Source organism: Procambarus clarkii, chromosome 25 (assembly GCF_040958095.1).
Source record: "Procambarus clarkii isolate CNS0578487 chromosome 25, FALCON_Pclarkii_2.0, whole genome shotgun sequence".
NCBI classification, from domain to species: Eukaryota; Metazoa; Arthropoda; class Malacostraca; order Decapoda; family Cambaridae; genus Procambarus; species Procambarus clarkii.
The window spans coordinates 9,464,238-9,480,860 of NC_091174.1; the positions used below are offsets into that span (position 1 = coordinate 9,464,238).

General features: G+C 37.2%; 1 protein-coding gene across 5 annotated transcripts in view; it reads right to left on the bottom strand.

Annotated features, from left to right (window-relative positions):
• Positions 1–130: 130 nt before the first annotated feature.
• The window catches only part of l(1)G0289 (lethal (1) G0289), a 36,601-nt gene continuing 20,108 nt past the window's right edge, over positions 131–16,623 (bottom strand). For all 5 annotated transcript variants that reach the window (XM_045739636.2, XM_045739634.2, XM_045739635.2 and 2 more), the window contains 8 exons: positions 16,323–16,449; positions 15,073–15,265; positions 13,498–13,571; positions 13,174–13,309; positions 12,369–12,520; positions 11,731–11,914; positions 10,145–10,281; positions 131–9,409 (listed from right to left, as the gene is read on the bottom strand). In XM_045739636.2, coding sequence (XP_045595592.2) covers positions 9,332–9,409; positions 10,145–10,281; positions 11,731–11,914; positions 12,369–12,520; positions 13,174–13,309; positions 13,498–13,571; positions 15,073–15,265; positions 16,323–16,449 — 1,081 coding nt within the window. In that variant the 3' untranslated portion in view covers positions 131–9,331. The remainder of the gene's footprint in view (positions 9,410–10,144; positions 10,282–11,730; positions 11,915–12,368; positions 12,521–13,173; positions 13,310–13,497; positions 13,572–15,072; positions 15,266–16,322; positions 16,450–16,623) is intronic.

Below are 16,623 nucleotides of genomic sequence, written 5' to 3' on the forward strand. Positions count from 1 at the left end.
CAGGGCAGAGTAAGTGAATTTACTATAGCCAGACACCACAAATACAGCCAAAAATCATTCCACTACTGAGTGCCGAAGTATCATGGCCAAACTGTGTATAAACATATTTTTAAGGATAAACACAAACTAATGAATATTGATTGCATTTATTTATGTAGCTGGGGTACATAAACAATGTGACAACAGATGTAAGGGGAAATAATTGTGTTAAGCAATGTAATAGAAGCGCAAGCAGAGACCTACTGTCACAAACGCCACCTACAATCTTTTTAACAAAACTAAGAGGACAGAAATCCCAGAAGTATTTTTTTTTAATTTCTTCAATATATAAATTTCTAAGCATTATTAACAAACAATACCTTAAGAAATGAAGGGAAAAGTACAGATAATCTTGTTATATTCAGTTGTCATAAATCCATCACCTTATCTTGCAAGAACCTATATTTTTGTGCCATAAATTTCCATCATATTTATCCTATGTATTTAAGCTTGCAATTAAATACACAAGTATTTTCCTAATTACATAACTAATTGCACACTATTGTACTGACCACACCCTACTACAATGAGACTATAAAAACAACAGTTTTTGGCATTAATCACATAAATTCATAGAAAATACATAATTTACTAGACATCCTCTATTAACAAAAACAAACATACAATGGTTACTAATTATTTGGCTCAATGAGTCACACTCCTTAATAGAACTCACTATCCTGACAAACTTTAACAAAATATAATAATATACTGTACATTACCTTCCTAACTTATTCAAGCTTAGTTTCAAGACTGAAGATTTCAAGACAAACACCCAACTAAAAAAAAAAATGTTATTTCTACTTAGGGGACACCCTAATATTTTAGTTCTTCTTGGATGTCTATCTCATAACGAAAACAAGTGACATCGTTATTAATATTGATCATATGGATTTTCTGGCTATAATTAGGGGATGTTACCAACTGTTGAGAAGGCACATGGGAAATAGGCAATATACACGCAGTCAATGAAAAGTAGACCAAATAGTCGTTGTCGGTGTATTTCTTTATAATGTTATGAGTAGATGATACTACAAATGTCGAACAGAAACAGGAGAAAATGTATTATGAAAAGTATTTAAGATGATATAATGGCATTTAACAAACTAGAACTCTGAAGCTGTTTGTGCATGCAAATGCAAATTTATATACATCATGCATTATACATCATACATTGCACACATTTATACAGGCATGCACCCAAGCGTGCATAAGTGGGGGCGAGGAAACGCCTCCACATGCACACATGGTCACATTTTTCTTGTAATTATAGCTTTTCTTACCTATCCTAAAATATAAAGATTTAAACACTACATATAAAATTGTGTGTTTCAGAAATTCAATTCTGTCTACTAACTGTTCAAGTCCAAGCTACTCTTTCAAACATACAAGACCACATGACATGGAAGAAGTACTGTATCACAGAAAAATGTACATTGCAGTAGGTTCCTTGGCATGGTATTTGTTTCCTGGCTTTAGGAATTCACTTGTTAATGACTAAACCAATGATTTTATTCATCTTGTTTAAGCAGCTCAGGTCAAGCCTCGTAGTAATCATACTACTGTACCAAGAATAGACAAAGACACCAGTAATCAAGAAATATACACGCCACAACAAATGACATGCCACTGGAAAGTGTTGTTGGGAAGGCATATTGCAATTCTATTATTTATGTCTAAGCAGTTTTTTCAAACATTAGTAATGTTACTAATATGTCAGAGGTCATCTACACCTATAACAACCTGTAATATATAAAGTACTTTTTATATGTTACTTGTCACATGCTAGGTCCCACAAAACTTACCGGGCTTCATATTCATATCAAAATTTAGCTTTATTTCTATAATGTTCTCTTGTCATTATTCATTGCATTATAATGAGAGGAAAAAGAAGCTACAATAATCACTAAATATAAAATAAAAAATTTTAGTGGCCGAGCCGTTGACTTAAGCCGTCTATTTTCTACATCTGGAGCCCCACTCAAGTTTGACATCTAACAAATACCAAGATGGAACCACAAAAAGCTCTCATTCTCTTGCTGCAAGAAAGGGAAAAATATAACCACCTTGGTTCATAAATATCGTTTAATAAAATCTGTTCCCTGAAATGATATCCTTAACTGCTTATGACAATATTATATTACTCATTACCACATCCAGTTCCCCATATGTTAACACCTTTATCGAGGGAAGAATTTTGTATGTACTGTATTAGATACTTATCATGTGTGTGTCTTAATACATTTACACTCTCTTTTGACAATTTATCTTACCAGGTAACTTATAAAATGCAGACGTAAAATTGTGCACATGTACAAAGTCTTCCCTCCCTCGCGTCAACTTGTGTCATACATTCCGGCAACTGTTACTATTTTAACAGGTCCTTGGTGATCTCTCATTCACTAAGTGTAGGGGACTGGCACACACTAATTAAAATACTCATTAGTATTCTTTCACAACAGTGATAGCTACCTGAACAAACAATATCTTAATTACCAGCCACATACATGGTGACATTAGATCATTTACTCAGCCCCCTTGGTTAACTCGGATAATTTAGTACGGTATACATTAATAAGCGTAAAATAATCTCTCACTGGTCACCAGTGAAACTACCTTATTTCAATCGCCTGAGCATACTCCTATTCTTGCAAAATTAGATTTTCCTACAGTTCTCATTTGCTTAGAGACCTTTTGACTAATTGCTCATAAGCTCAACAGGTCTTGGAATTTACTGTACAATATGATGGTCCCTCTGCTATGCAAAGCAATCTTCAAGAGATGACAAGGCCACGAGTGGATGATATTGAATATTTTAAGGCACAATAGTCTCCATACGCAACTAAACCTAGAAGGAATACCTCACTACAAGAAAAGAATACAATAGCCAAACTGGTCAAGACTGAAAAACAGATAATTATATGCCTCATACATGTGAGAATATAGGTTACAAATTCTTGAGTGGTTCAAAATGTAATGGATCTTCATGAGGTAAAGTAGTAAGGTAATTATCAGGAAAAAACACTAAGCCATTAAAACTATGCAGCACTTGGAAGGAATACGAGGACAAGGATTTGGGATGGGACGGAGGAAAGGAACGGTGCTCAGCCACTCGGACGGTCGAGGGTTGAACGACGACCTGCAAGAAGCAAGACCGTCACTCTACCATCCAGTCCAAGTGGTTGGGCGGATCTTTATGAGACGAGGTGATAAATATAATTACTTTCTAATGCTCGAGCATTACCAGTCAACATTACAATCTTTGCCAGCAAAATATTACCAACGACAACATTCCTCAAGTGCAGCTTAAATGGCAAAGCACAAATAAAATACAAAATGGATCTGGAAACTCTTTGAACATGTTTTTCTATAATGTTTGGAACAATATGGTTATTTGGAAAGTAATTCCCATTTAAATATAGCTTTTCATTTAGAACACACATTTTTTACCAATATATGTTATTAATGTGCAAATTATTTGTTTAATTTTTCTTTAAATATATACCTAGATTTCCAGAAAGGATAAGCAAAGTGCCAAGCCTATTTCCAGAAAGAATAAGCTTTGGTCATCTAAGGAATTCAACAAGAAACTATAAGTCAAACAAGGTAACGTGTCCAACTGCGTCTGTCTTACCTGGGGATTTTGCCCAAGAGCCTCGGTTGAGAGTCAAGGACATAGACCATTACACTAAATGAGCCATATTATGTCTAAACTGTATGTCTGGTGATACTAGCTAACCAAGAGCAATCAACTAGCCATGACCAAACAACTAATCCTTCGTCATTGAAGACATAGTAAAGATGAACAAGAACAGTAGTATAGAATTATTTCTTCATTGCATTACTTGGTTTGCAAAAATTTAATCCCAAGTCCATTACTCAAACATCCACAATCTTGTTCAGTTTTAGCTATGAAGTGCATTACAGTTTAATACATGAATTATTGTTAATATCTTTCACCTCACACACACACACACTCCCATTCAGACTAATTACAATAACAGTACTTCTACTAACCACAGGAAAGTAACCTTCTATGCAATAGGGAACACCTCAAGACTTATAGAACGTGACTTTCTCCAAGCATAAATTTTTTTAGTTTTTTAACCATGAAAGTGGCAAACCTTAAATGCACTAAGTGGCTTTCTCTTGTAGCCTTATCATTCCCACCAGCTCAATCTAAAACCTGTAATCAATACATCTGGGCAACCCAATCACAGGACAGAGCAGCTACAGTATCTTTCGATGCTGCAACAACAAATGAGAATGCTTGCCTTGGCAGCAATTTCCCATGGAGTTCACATCATATTTACAACCCTCATGTCAGCAACAGGCACGCATCTCGGACAAAATGATGTTAGGCGAGTACTAGGTGATTACAAGCCCTCCATATTGCAGTAGCCCTCTGCCTTGCTGCCCAAATCCACACCTAATATAGGTGCATGTCCAGTAAGGCAGAGGATCACAGTTACTGTCAGCATGGCCTGCTCTGCCAAAGCACAGGAGACTGGCACTTGAGGCACAGTGAAATTAATGACATTCTTAAGAGGAGCCTTACCACAGCTGGGTGTCATGCAGAGAGCACTTCATTTTCTAATGTCCAGCAACTCTTAATCCTGCTGGTCATCCAGATAAAATTACAGGCACTCCTGGAAGAATGGCAAGAAGTTGGAGTGAAACTACATATGCATATCAATAGTGGACAACAACTCCAGTGACTTCAGGTGGTGCTGCCTCCCACAGAGAATTGATCCAAGTCTTAATGTACAGAGAACAGAATCAGTAAAATGTTGTCCCTGTTGCTTCAGAGATCCTTAGTTCCTAGGGTAAAATTGCCACGGGTTTCTCAAGTATAGTATCTGGATTCTAGGCTTCATGAAACGTGAGAGCCAAAAGCTGCCAACTCCCTAGTTCCAACGCTCAGTATGACAATGCATTCTTGGTTTCTGCCCACATCAGTCGAGTGTGGAATTCTACCACCTGTGACAGTTAATTTTGTTCCAAATTCTGAATTTTATCAGAAATAAAATACAGCTTGTATAAAACAAGGGGAAGAAAAGGACTATGTGAACACACATGGGAGCCCAGCATAGCTCCCCCAGGTGCTGAATTTCCTCTTCTCTGAGGTAAAGAGTCCCTGCAACTTCAGTGGTGATACCCCTTTTGATGTGAATATCCTAAAACCCCTCAAATTTCAAACAAACAATACGGTAAAAAAATTTCTTCAGTTGGGTATAAACGGCTAAGAGAGTTACATCTTACCTCCATGTAGTCTAGGCATTACAACTGAGACATAAGCACTCAAGTGATAAAATAGGAAACTAGCAGCCCTCATATTACCTAGATGTAGTTACAGGATGAGAGCAACACTCGTGGTGTCCCGCCTTCCCAGCACTGTCATATAATGCTTTGACACTACTAACAGTTTTGGCCTCTACCACTTTCTCACTTAACTTGCTCCAACTGTCTACCTCTCTGTTTGCAAAAATAAATTTTCTTATATGTCTTTGGCAGCTTCGTTTAGTTTGCTTAAATCTATGACCTCTAGTTCTTGAATTGCCAGGTCTCAGGAATTCCTCCCCTATCAATTTTGTTGATTTCGATTTCTACATTGTATGCAGATGATATATATCGCATCTCTTTACACCTTGTGTGCACGTACCCATGAAAATAGTACAAAAATTTTCTTTATCGAATAGAGTTGTTGACGGTAGTAATTGAGAGACCATGGTGGATGCCACAATAAGCGGATGACTCAAAACATATGATAAATATCAGAGGGAAGATGGGACACCAAGAGCATTACTGTTATCTTGTAATATAGTAATTAAATACACATACACACATCTCATTTGCACTGTCTCTGGTCTTAAAATGGTGATTGTAAAAAAAAAAAAAGGGGGGGGGGTGAGAGCTTTATCTTATTCACCAAGAGAGTAAAACCAAATTAAACTAAATTTGCATAATAAAATGACTGACTCTGCATTACAGATAAATTCAACTCATATAAACAGATTTTGTAACTGTTTAAATGTAACTGTAACTGTGTACTATTTAAAGTGCAGTAATTAAGTGAAGCAAAATTTGACAGTTCCACTGTCTGAAATCATAGCATAGTTACTGGTCTTTTTTTTTCTTAATGTGCATGGTATGTTTTTGCACTACCTTGAAAAGTGAAGCAATCTTTAATTACAAACTCTGCTTATAATCACCAACACACTAAAATAGTGTCCAAAGCTAATTAGTCAAATGATTGTTTACAATGTAATCCTACATGAAAAAAAATCAATAAAACAAGGTAAGTAAAGAACCAATATAGAAATGAAATCTAAACATTTCAGTGTTACACAACAGACATCTCCTCCTCCTCCTCCTCCACATGGGGTAATTGTGACCATGATACACCAGTTGTGTCATGGTTGCCATTATCAGGGGGAGCCGGTCGGCCGAGCGGACAGCACGCTGGACTTGTGATCCTGTGGTTCCGGGTTCGATCTCGGGCGCCGACAAGAAACAATGGGCAGAGTTTCTTTCACCCTATGCCTCTGTTACCTAGCAGTAAAATAGGTACCTGGGTGTTAGTCAGCTGTCACGGGCTGCTTCCTGGGGGTGGAGGCCTGGTCGAGGACCGGGCCGCGGGGACACTAAAAAGCCCCAAAATCATCTCAAGATAACCTCAAGATCATGCCCTTCCTAAATCTCCATGCAAGATCTCTCTCCCTTTAAAAGTACAAGGGCCAGATTCACGAAAACACTTACGAACGTGTACATCTTTCCTCAATCTTTGACGGCTTTGGTTACATGTATTAAACAGTTTACAAGCATGAAAACTTCCCATTCAACTGTTGTTATTGTTATAAACAGCCCCCTGGTGCTTCGGAGCTCATTAACTGTTTAATAATTGTAAAGTAAGCCGCCAAAGATTGAGAAAAGATGTACAGGTTCGTAAGTACTTGCGTAAGTGCTTTTGTGAATCTGGCCCCAGGAGGGCATACAAAATAAGAAAGTAGGAATGTCATCTTAATAATATATTGCAGATCTTGAAAAAATGGATACAGTACCTGTTTAGAAATCAACATCCGTGAGTCAACAGAAATTTACTGATTATGAACGATGAAGGATATGTATTATTTAAGAATTAGTAATACAAGTTATCAATCGTTTTAACTTTCTCTACATCCTTAACGAATAAATCACAAAGAAAATAGGTTTTCCAAAGGAAATTTCTAGTGTCATTTAAAGGATATTCAACATGTAGAAAAATACTACATGGGGACCCCGTCTTACAGTGTTAAACTCATTGTGGTCAACTTGTAATTAACTTTAAATCTGGATTTGTGAAATATTAGCCACAATAAAGTTATAGTTTCCATATGACATTGGTCTCATTATTACAAGCAGTTATTGTTGCTAGTCAAATTATAAAATGTCTACAGTAGAAAAAGGCACTTTAAAATATATAAACATTCATATTAAAGTAGTTTGAAAACAAACTTAATGCATGCATTGCATACAGAATATATAGTCATTACCAAACTTTTGTTATATAAAAGGCACTTAACATGGGGGGCATCTTTCAGTTGACAGTACTGAACAACATTCCATATTTTGTTTCAGTTTTTTTTGGAACTCGATTCAGGTTTTCCATGTATGCATTCATAGATACACACACATACAAACCCAGACGTATATATACACTATATGTATGCACACTCGGAATTATTATAATTATGATTATTTGACATCTCTGACATGAACAAATTATTCGGCAATGTGTGAAATCTTCTCTTGTAAGAGTTTGGATGTACATGTACAGTACAGTATGTAGTTATTATTCTGTAAAGTGGAACTAAACAATGAAGACCTTGTTACAAAATGCATATACAGTACTGTACTGTATACTGAGAGTGAGTGAGTACTCACCTAGTTGTGCGTGTGAGTGAGAGAGAGTGAGTGTGTATGTGTAATTCCCTACGTGTAGTTACAGGATGAGAGCTACGCTCGTGGTGTCCCATCTTCCCGGTACTCTTTGTCGTCTAATGCTTTGAAACTACCGACGGTTTTGGCCTCCACCACTACCTCACTTAACTTGTTCCAACTGTCTACCACTCTGTTTGCAAAAGAAAACTTGTTCTTGCGGGGATCGAGCTTTGGCTCTTTGGTCCCGCCTCTCAACTGTCAATCAACTGGTGTACAGATTCCTGACCCTACTGGGCTCTATCATATCTATATTTGAAAATGTGTATGGAGTCTGCACCCCTCTCTCTCTGTGCGTGTGTGTGTGCGTGTGCGTGCGTGTGCGTGTGTGTGTGTGTGTATGTGTGTGTGTGAAGTCTCAGGATCTTTAAGGACGCTGTAGTTTTTTTTTAACAATTATTAATGAAGCATTGAATTTTGTATGTTAGCAAATAAATCTATACATTTGATACAATATTTCCTCAGGAAGCTACATCCTGTCCTAAGAGACTCAGATAATATGACACGGCAACTTGCCTATATTGAACAGTATTAAGACATTGTAATCACTGAAGATTAATGTAAATGCTATAGCTCATGATATTTATTTTTGAACTTACAAGTCAAACTTCCAGTTCATTTTAAGTATATAAAAAAAAATTGACCTCACAATGTTCATGGTAAATAATTTGATCAATATGAGGACTTTGAAATTAGAACCACAAATTGGATTACTTGGCCTGCATATGGAGTAGATTATGCCATGTCATACAGCATGGCATTTGTTCATTATTCCTTTTGTTTTATTATTAGGATGCAACAAACTGTTAAATAGTAAGATCAGTCAGACCTAGTTTGGGGTGAACACCACCACAGTTTCTTTACAGAAAGTGTTAAAACACTCATAAAAGAACGCCTTCCATATTCAGAATAAATTATATTAAAACACTCCGAGTTCCAAAAGTAAACAATTCTAATTACACAAAATTCATAAAAGTTATTGTATTAGAAAATAAAAAATCAGAGAAGACAGTAATGTTGCCAGTATTGAGAAACACATTATTACCAGGCAGGCTTAACACACAACAATTACCTGAGAGGTGAGCAGAAAGTACTAGTCACAAAATATGAAGTTCAAACCTGCACAGTCAACAGGTGTGCCAGTCCTAAATCCACCCTTAAAACATTACCCATTTTGCTTGAGTTCAACTCTACATTACCAAAACAAGATTAAAAATGTCAATATTTTACACCTCTACAGTCTTAATGAACATTAAGAAATTTTACTGCTGAAGGGCAAGATGATGAAGCGCATGTAACTGATCCACGATCCAGCTCACATGTGAATACTATGAATGGACGCGGCAGTGTAGCGGGCTTCTCCCCTCTTCCATGACCATGTGCTCGGGCGATACTGTAACAACACAAGAGCGGACAATAACAATACGGTGTTTGATAAACAAATTACATATACATGCAAGTTATCAATTTTAAGCCTCATTTCATTAGGAGTTAAGTTCCCTTTAAAATGTAGCACTCATTAGAAGCAGGATGTGAATGAGTGTAAAATGAGGAAAATGATTAATGCCAATTGATCCAACCTTGTTGGGGTAGCTTGTGCTGCCACCTGGTGATGGTCAGTGTAAGCTGCTAACCAGTAATTACAAGAGATAAATGGTTTTCCTCTCAATTAATATGACCATTTACAGGGGATAGGCAAAAAGTTTCTGCTTTGTTGTCTTAACAGTAAAAGCTGACTCAATAGTGGATAGTTTCACTGTTTCTCTGCCATCGAGGGGGCCCTAGCTCAGAAATAAATGGTAGAGAAAAGTGCCCAAATATATTTACCAAGTTTTTTTTTAAATTTGATCTTCTATTATTTTATATAAAAATAAACTCTGCAGCACATAAGGCTGGACTGTGTACTCAGATTTAAGTTAATATATACAGTAATAGGAAGTATATCTTTAGAAATAGCACTGGTGAAAGCACAAATGTGTTACATGATGAATTTGAAGTTAAATACGATCAAATGTACATGGAAGACAGGTCACCACAAACGTAGCATTCATTCTGTAACTATAGAATAATTACACAAACACACAGCTACGTAACTTGCAATGAGATGGTTCAACAAAGATGCACTTACCCGAATTAGAATCTGCCCCGAAGGGGAATGTGGGAAGAAGTAGGCGTACATGACCCAGCCTGTTATACCGAAAATGAGTGCTACAAGAAACACTACTCCAACCACTGTACCAACAGCTGAACCCGCCTCTTCTACATCTGAAAGAAGAATTTGATTTGATTTCCACCTTAAAATAAAAACCCAGCTAGTTCATCATACCATATTTAACCACTTATCAACTCATGGTAATTTTATTTGCAGTACAAAAAATAGAGGAATTTTTCTTACAAAAACTGTGAGTAAGCTACATAGGTATTATTCATACACTTTGAAAACCTTTATAGCTAAAGTATACACCTCTCATTAGCAACAGACCCAAAATACAGCCCCTGGTGGTGCAGTGGTAACATACTCCCTACACTTTGTGAGCGATTTGGCTTGGGTTCGTATCTTGGCCAGGAAGGACTGACCCTCCCACTGAGCACTCCTTAAATGTAACACTCTTCACTATTAACCCACCATTTTTCCTTCAATTTCTTAGCTGGATTATCTTGCTCGCAACTTTCCCCCTGCCACCACCCACCCTAGGAGCCGGTCGGCTGAGCGGACAGCACACTGGACTTGTGATCCTGTGGTCCTAGGTTCGATCCCGGGCACCGGCGAGAAACAATGAGCAGTTTCTTTCACCCTATGCCCCTGTTACCTAGCAGTAAAATAGGTACCTGGGTGTTAGTCAGTTGTCATGGGCTGCTTCCTGGGGGTGGAGGCCTGGTCAAGGACCGGGCCGCGGGGACACTTAAAAGCCCCGAAATCATCTCAAGATAACCCACCCTCTCTAGGTTACACCTGCACTTGAGTTACAACAGGGTTTCTCTTTCATTTCTATAGTCTCCCTTTCTGTAGTTTCATGCCCTTCTCAACCTATTTTTTAACCTGCTCCCCTTTCATGTTTGACTACTACATAGCTTCACTATGTTTCATCAAACACAAACACTGCAGTCCTTGATCACCTAGGAAGGTCACATCCAACATCGTGACAATGATTTTCACATCCATCATGATGATAATCTGAGGAGATAGTTTCCAGTAGTACCCTTTTAGTCTTCCTGGTACTTCCTATGGAGCCGGTCGGACAGCACACTGGACTTGTGATCCTGTGGTCCCGGGTTCGATCCCGGGCGCCGGCGAGAAACAATGGGCAGAGTTTCTTTCATCCTATGCCCCTGTTACCTAGCAGTAAAATAGGTACCTGGATGTTAGTCAGCTGTCACTGGCTGCTTCCTGGGGGTGGAGGCCTGGTCGAGGACCGGGCCGCGGGGACACTAAAAGCCCCGAAATCATCTCAAGATCACCTCAAGATTTCTTCTATTTGCAAGGGGCAACTAGTTCACTCTTTTCCTTATCAATTAATAGTAGAACGTATATTTTACTAATACCAAATACTAATGCCAAAACAATTACCTCTACACAATTTTAATTACAAAATATAAGCTTATGACAATACAAAATCTCAAACACATACTTGTAAAAAAAATGTAAAGAAATTGATCCAGGTTATATGAACTCGTTACTAAATTAGGAAAAAAATAAGCAATTTTCCTACAAACCTTTACTATATGACTCCACACTGGCATCATGGCCAAAGGTGTCTACAGTGGTGGGGCTCACATCAGTTTCGGTACATTCGCTAACAGTCTGGACATGGAGGGCCTCACACCCATTATGCAGCCAATCTTGCCTGTGCCGATCCAGCCCATTGCTGCATCGTCCAATTTCACTGCACCACTGGCACTATAAAGGCAACATCAATTACATTATTAAGAGATACATTAACACCCTGTGTAAAACCTATTCATTCAAAAATAATTATCTTTTATTTATGCATCCTTAACTTACAAAGCAAGCCAGTAGCAACTGCTTTATTTATTAATCGAGCTAAACTAGTCCAGAATTCTTCAGTATTCTGTCAAGTACAGTGTATACAACACCTGAAAATACAGATACAATATGGTAAATAGTTTAGTACTGCAGACACCAGAGCTCTGAACGAAATGAATTGTGACAAGATAATAACATTGACATTAAAGACAACAATGAGCATTGCAGAACAAAAATAACTTGTTTAGGAAACTTACTCAACCCAGTAAAGCATAGAGTACAGATGTCCTAAGCTGTACAAGATATTTTTGTTCTGTGGAGAAAGTATTTACTTTTAACAGAAAATGAGCACGATGTCCGATATTACCTGAAAACTGATCTTCTGAGATAAACATTTAGTACAGCTGTTGAGAGAGACACATGTTGGAAGAGCTTTGAACAAAATTGCTGTCCAGTTACCAATCCCAGAAGTTTTCTTGTCAATTTTGTGATACTCATAGATGGTTTTTCTTCGCACAACTGAAAACAGATGACACAATTAAGGCCTAATACAACATCAAACATAAGATTACTTACAAGCTAAAATTGTCAATCATGGGCTGCAGATACTGTAGCATGGGGAGCCTCCCATTTATCTCACTCACCACAAGGGAGGCTAACCTCAACCCACTTATGATCCTTGGCTGTCTGCCACAATTCAAATAGTGTGTACTTAGATTAGATTTATTTATTTACTTATTTTGATGTGAATTTTAAGAAGAAGCTGTAAGACAGCATCATCAGGACATTACTGTGTTAATGCATGGGTTCAGTCGAGTGCATTTTTTTCAGCAATGTGTCAAAACGTATTTCTATATTAGACTTTAGAGTTTGTATATTAGGCTTCAGTGTACACATTATGATTTACTATTTAAATTAAGCTTTTCAGTGAGTATTTTAGACTACACAGTAATTATCCATATAAAACACACATTTAGATCCATGGTGGTTTTGTACGTATATTTAAATTTTCTCCTGTATGTAGTTAGTAAATATTCTAATTGTACATCATTCATATTTGCCTCCTTTATCAACCCTATAAATTGACCAAGTGAATCATTACAAGTCATTACAAATAATACAAAATGTTGTGCAGTTCCTGCAAAATACCGTATACAAAGCTCTCAACTTACAGAATATTGTACGATCCACAATGTAAGCATCAGAGAGTCCAACCTTAACTGGGTGCTGTTCATCACCAATTTTAGTTATTATCACTGGAACTTGTTTATATGCGAATACAATATCCCCGTTCTTGTGCAACGTTGCCTGTACCAAGTGAAAAAAATATATATAATAAATTCCAATAATCATAAAACACCTACATATTGCAACACAAGTTTATAGGGCAAGCAACTTGTGCAAAAATACAATATCGAGATATGATCAAAATATATAAAAAAAAAACACTTAACATAGAACAAATGTAATGACTAAATTCTTTATTATCCACCAACCTGAAACGTAAATGTGCCAGCATCAGCATGATCCTTCAGCAGTACGTTATTCCACTGTACAGTAAACGATGTACCTTGTTGGGGTAAAAAGATATTAACATTACTCTATGATACGCGTTCAACCCTTGTAATCAATCTAAGCCACCACCAGTAGTTTTGTAACAGCAATTTTTGCTAAATGAACAAAGCAAAATTCCTCCTCATTACAGTATTTATCTAATTAGTGTCTTAATTCATAAAATGCTTTTCCAATAACAGCGAGCTACTGGTGTTTTCTTTTTTTTTTCCCGCTATCCCTTTCTTTCTCCTGCTATCCCCCCATTCCTTCTCCTGCTATCCCCATTCATTCTCCTGCTATTCCCTATTCATTCTCCTGCTATCCTATTGTTTCTCTGGCTACCCCATTCTTTCTCCTGCTAGCCCCATTCTTTCTCCTGATAACTCCCGTTCTTTCTCCTGCTATCCCCATTCTTTTTCCTGATAATTCCGTTCTTTCTCCTGCTATCCCCATTCTTTCTCTAGCTATCTCCATTCTTTCTCCTGCTAACCCCCATTCTTTCTTCGGCTACCCCATTCTTTCTCCGGGTATCCCATTCTTATTCTGGCTATCACATTCTTTCTCTGCTGTCCCCATCTTTCTCCGGCTATCCCATTCTTTCTCCAAATACCCTATTCTTTCTGGCTATCCCATTCTTTGTCTGGCTATCCCATTCTTTTTCCGCTATCCGCATCTTTCTCCAGTAAAAAAAAGCAATAGCATTCCAAAATATTGTAAACACTGATCAAAATGTTTACAGGGTTTTAGAGGATTGGCAGACACTTATCAACGTACAATTATATGACAAAAAGATTGTACAAAATATTCAGATAAACGACAGACCTTTTAAATGATATTTCACGGCCCCCTAGCATCAGAGGGTGCTAATACAGCACCATCGTAATACAGTACAGTACAGTACAATAGCACACACTCTTGGAATACACACAATTAATGTACTCGTAACACAGCTGTTAATCTAAGCAATCTTTCATCTTTCTAAATAAGTGATTTCTACAGATCAATTTTTGAGCGGGAATTTAATGACAAACATGACCATTCTCAATATTGCAATTCCCACTTTTATGAAGCAGGGATGGCAGGAGAATGGGGATAGCAGGAGAAAGAATGGGGTAGCCGGAATATGGGATACCATGGAATTATCCAAGATATTACAGGTAAGCAAACTGACACCCCATAGTGTCACACAACTTTTCATGCTCAACATCATTATATAAAGTTGTACTGTTCTGTTACATTCCAGAAAATCCATTCACATCAGTATCTTGGTCCCTTCACAAACTGAGTGACGCACTTCACACGAGTCATTAGACAAAATATCAATTACTCATTCCTACCTAACAAACTGCTACTTACAGTAGTATTCACACCACAAGATCTGCCGACATTTATCAGAATCCAAATAATTTTAGTACCCTACTATACCGTCACATAGGCTCAGTAGAAATATTTAAAAAAAAAGTGGGGGGAGGGCTTTCTTTTCCCAACCTGTAGGTTAAATCATAGAAAAAGCTTACCATTATCAGCATATTTGACAACTGCATCTTTTGATATTGAAGTATCAAAGTTAGCCATAAGTGGAGCAATGTACTGGGTAGCTGCCAGCCAGGTATGGACAAAGTCGCCCGTGAAGAGAAATCCCCCAGTAGCAATAGTAATGTTCTTCAGCATGTGTCCATAGAACGGGAACTCAAAGGTCAGCGTCACAGTCTGATGATGAAAAGATTCCCTCTTATTCATTTATTTGTTGACACGACTCCCTTCCAACCAGATAAATTTAGTGAAAAATCACAGCCAAATTTACAGGAAACATACTGAATTAAGACTCTTACAGAAGTTTAATGCTTCACACAATTTGCTTGTCCAGCCAACTGACTATTTTAATTAAGCATCCCCATCCTCCTTTACTTATCATAAACAGTTCTGTTCCTCTAAAACAGAACGTTATTATTACATGATGAAAATTTACATGAATTTCATACATTATTACTTTTGCATTTACAAGTAAGCATGGCTGCATATTGTACTGAGAATGATGCATACAACATTTTAACTAGGAATGCCACAATGAAGGTGATTATAAGCAATCATTTGTCAGTATTACCACATGAATTCAAAATAGTAACTTACAATCTCCCATTACAATTAAAATGGAAAATCTATTTAACCAACATACTGTATACCATTTCACCCTCTTATATTTCTGGGATATACCAGTTAATCATCTTTCCTTTTCGTAGTTAATTTTTTTCAAGTTTAAAAATACCTGTACTCTCGATATAGCAATTGATTTACCCTTAAATTATGATTATCATCATATGATGTACCTTAGTTCTCTCACAACTTGGTAGTCTACCGCATGTTGTCCTTTTGATGAATAATATCCTTCAACTTTTTAATTCCCTTTGGAATTAGTATGCTCCTTTTCTTAACTTCTCAATTTGTTTATGCTATACTGTATATACTGTACTTGGTAAGATAATGCCTGACTATCAACCTCTCTTCTCCAGTGCCCTCAGGTGGCATATGCTTCACTAAAGTGACAGCCCAGCATTATGAATTCTTCAACAACTGTTTCCTGTGTTACCTCACAAGCTGGATTTCTCCAGTAATAAATGAAGAAATCCACAAGGGCCGTGACGAGGATTCGAACATGCGTCCGGGAGCATCCCAGACACTGCCTTAATTGACTGTTCATTTGATGCATCATGTTAGTGTGATCTCGGTGTGTTCTCCAGTAATAGTTCAAAGAGAGAGGAATACTCACCACAGCTCTGCGGTGGGAAGCTGACAGCATCTCATTTGTTACGACACTTTCTCCCTTGAGGGAGTCTAGATCAACCCAGTATTGTTGCGCTTCTTGCATGCCTGAATAGGTGACAGAATTGTAGTATCTGAAATGTCAAGGTATATTCGTGTATATGCATATTGTTAATATAAAATATTAACTTATACAGTATTTATAGAAATATTCCAAAGTAAAAACAAATAACAGTAATAAATGTTAAGTCTAGGAAGATATTGTACTTTTAAGAAAATATCCAGAAGAAAATTAACACTAATCACCA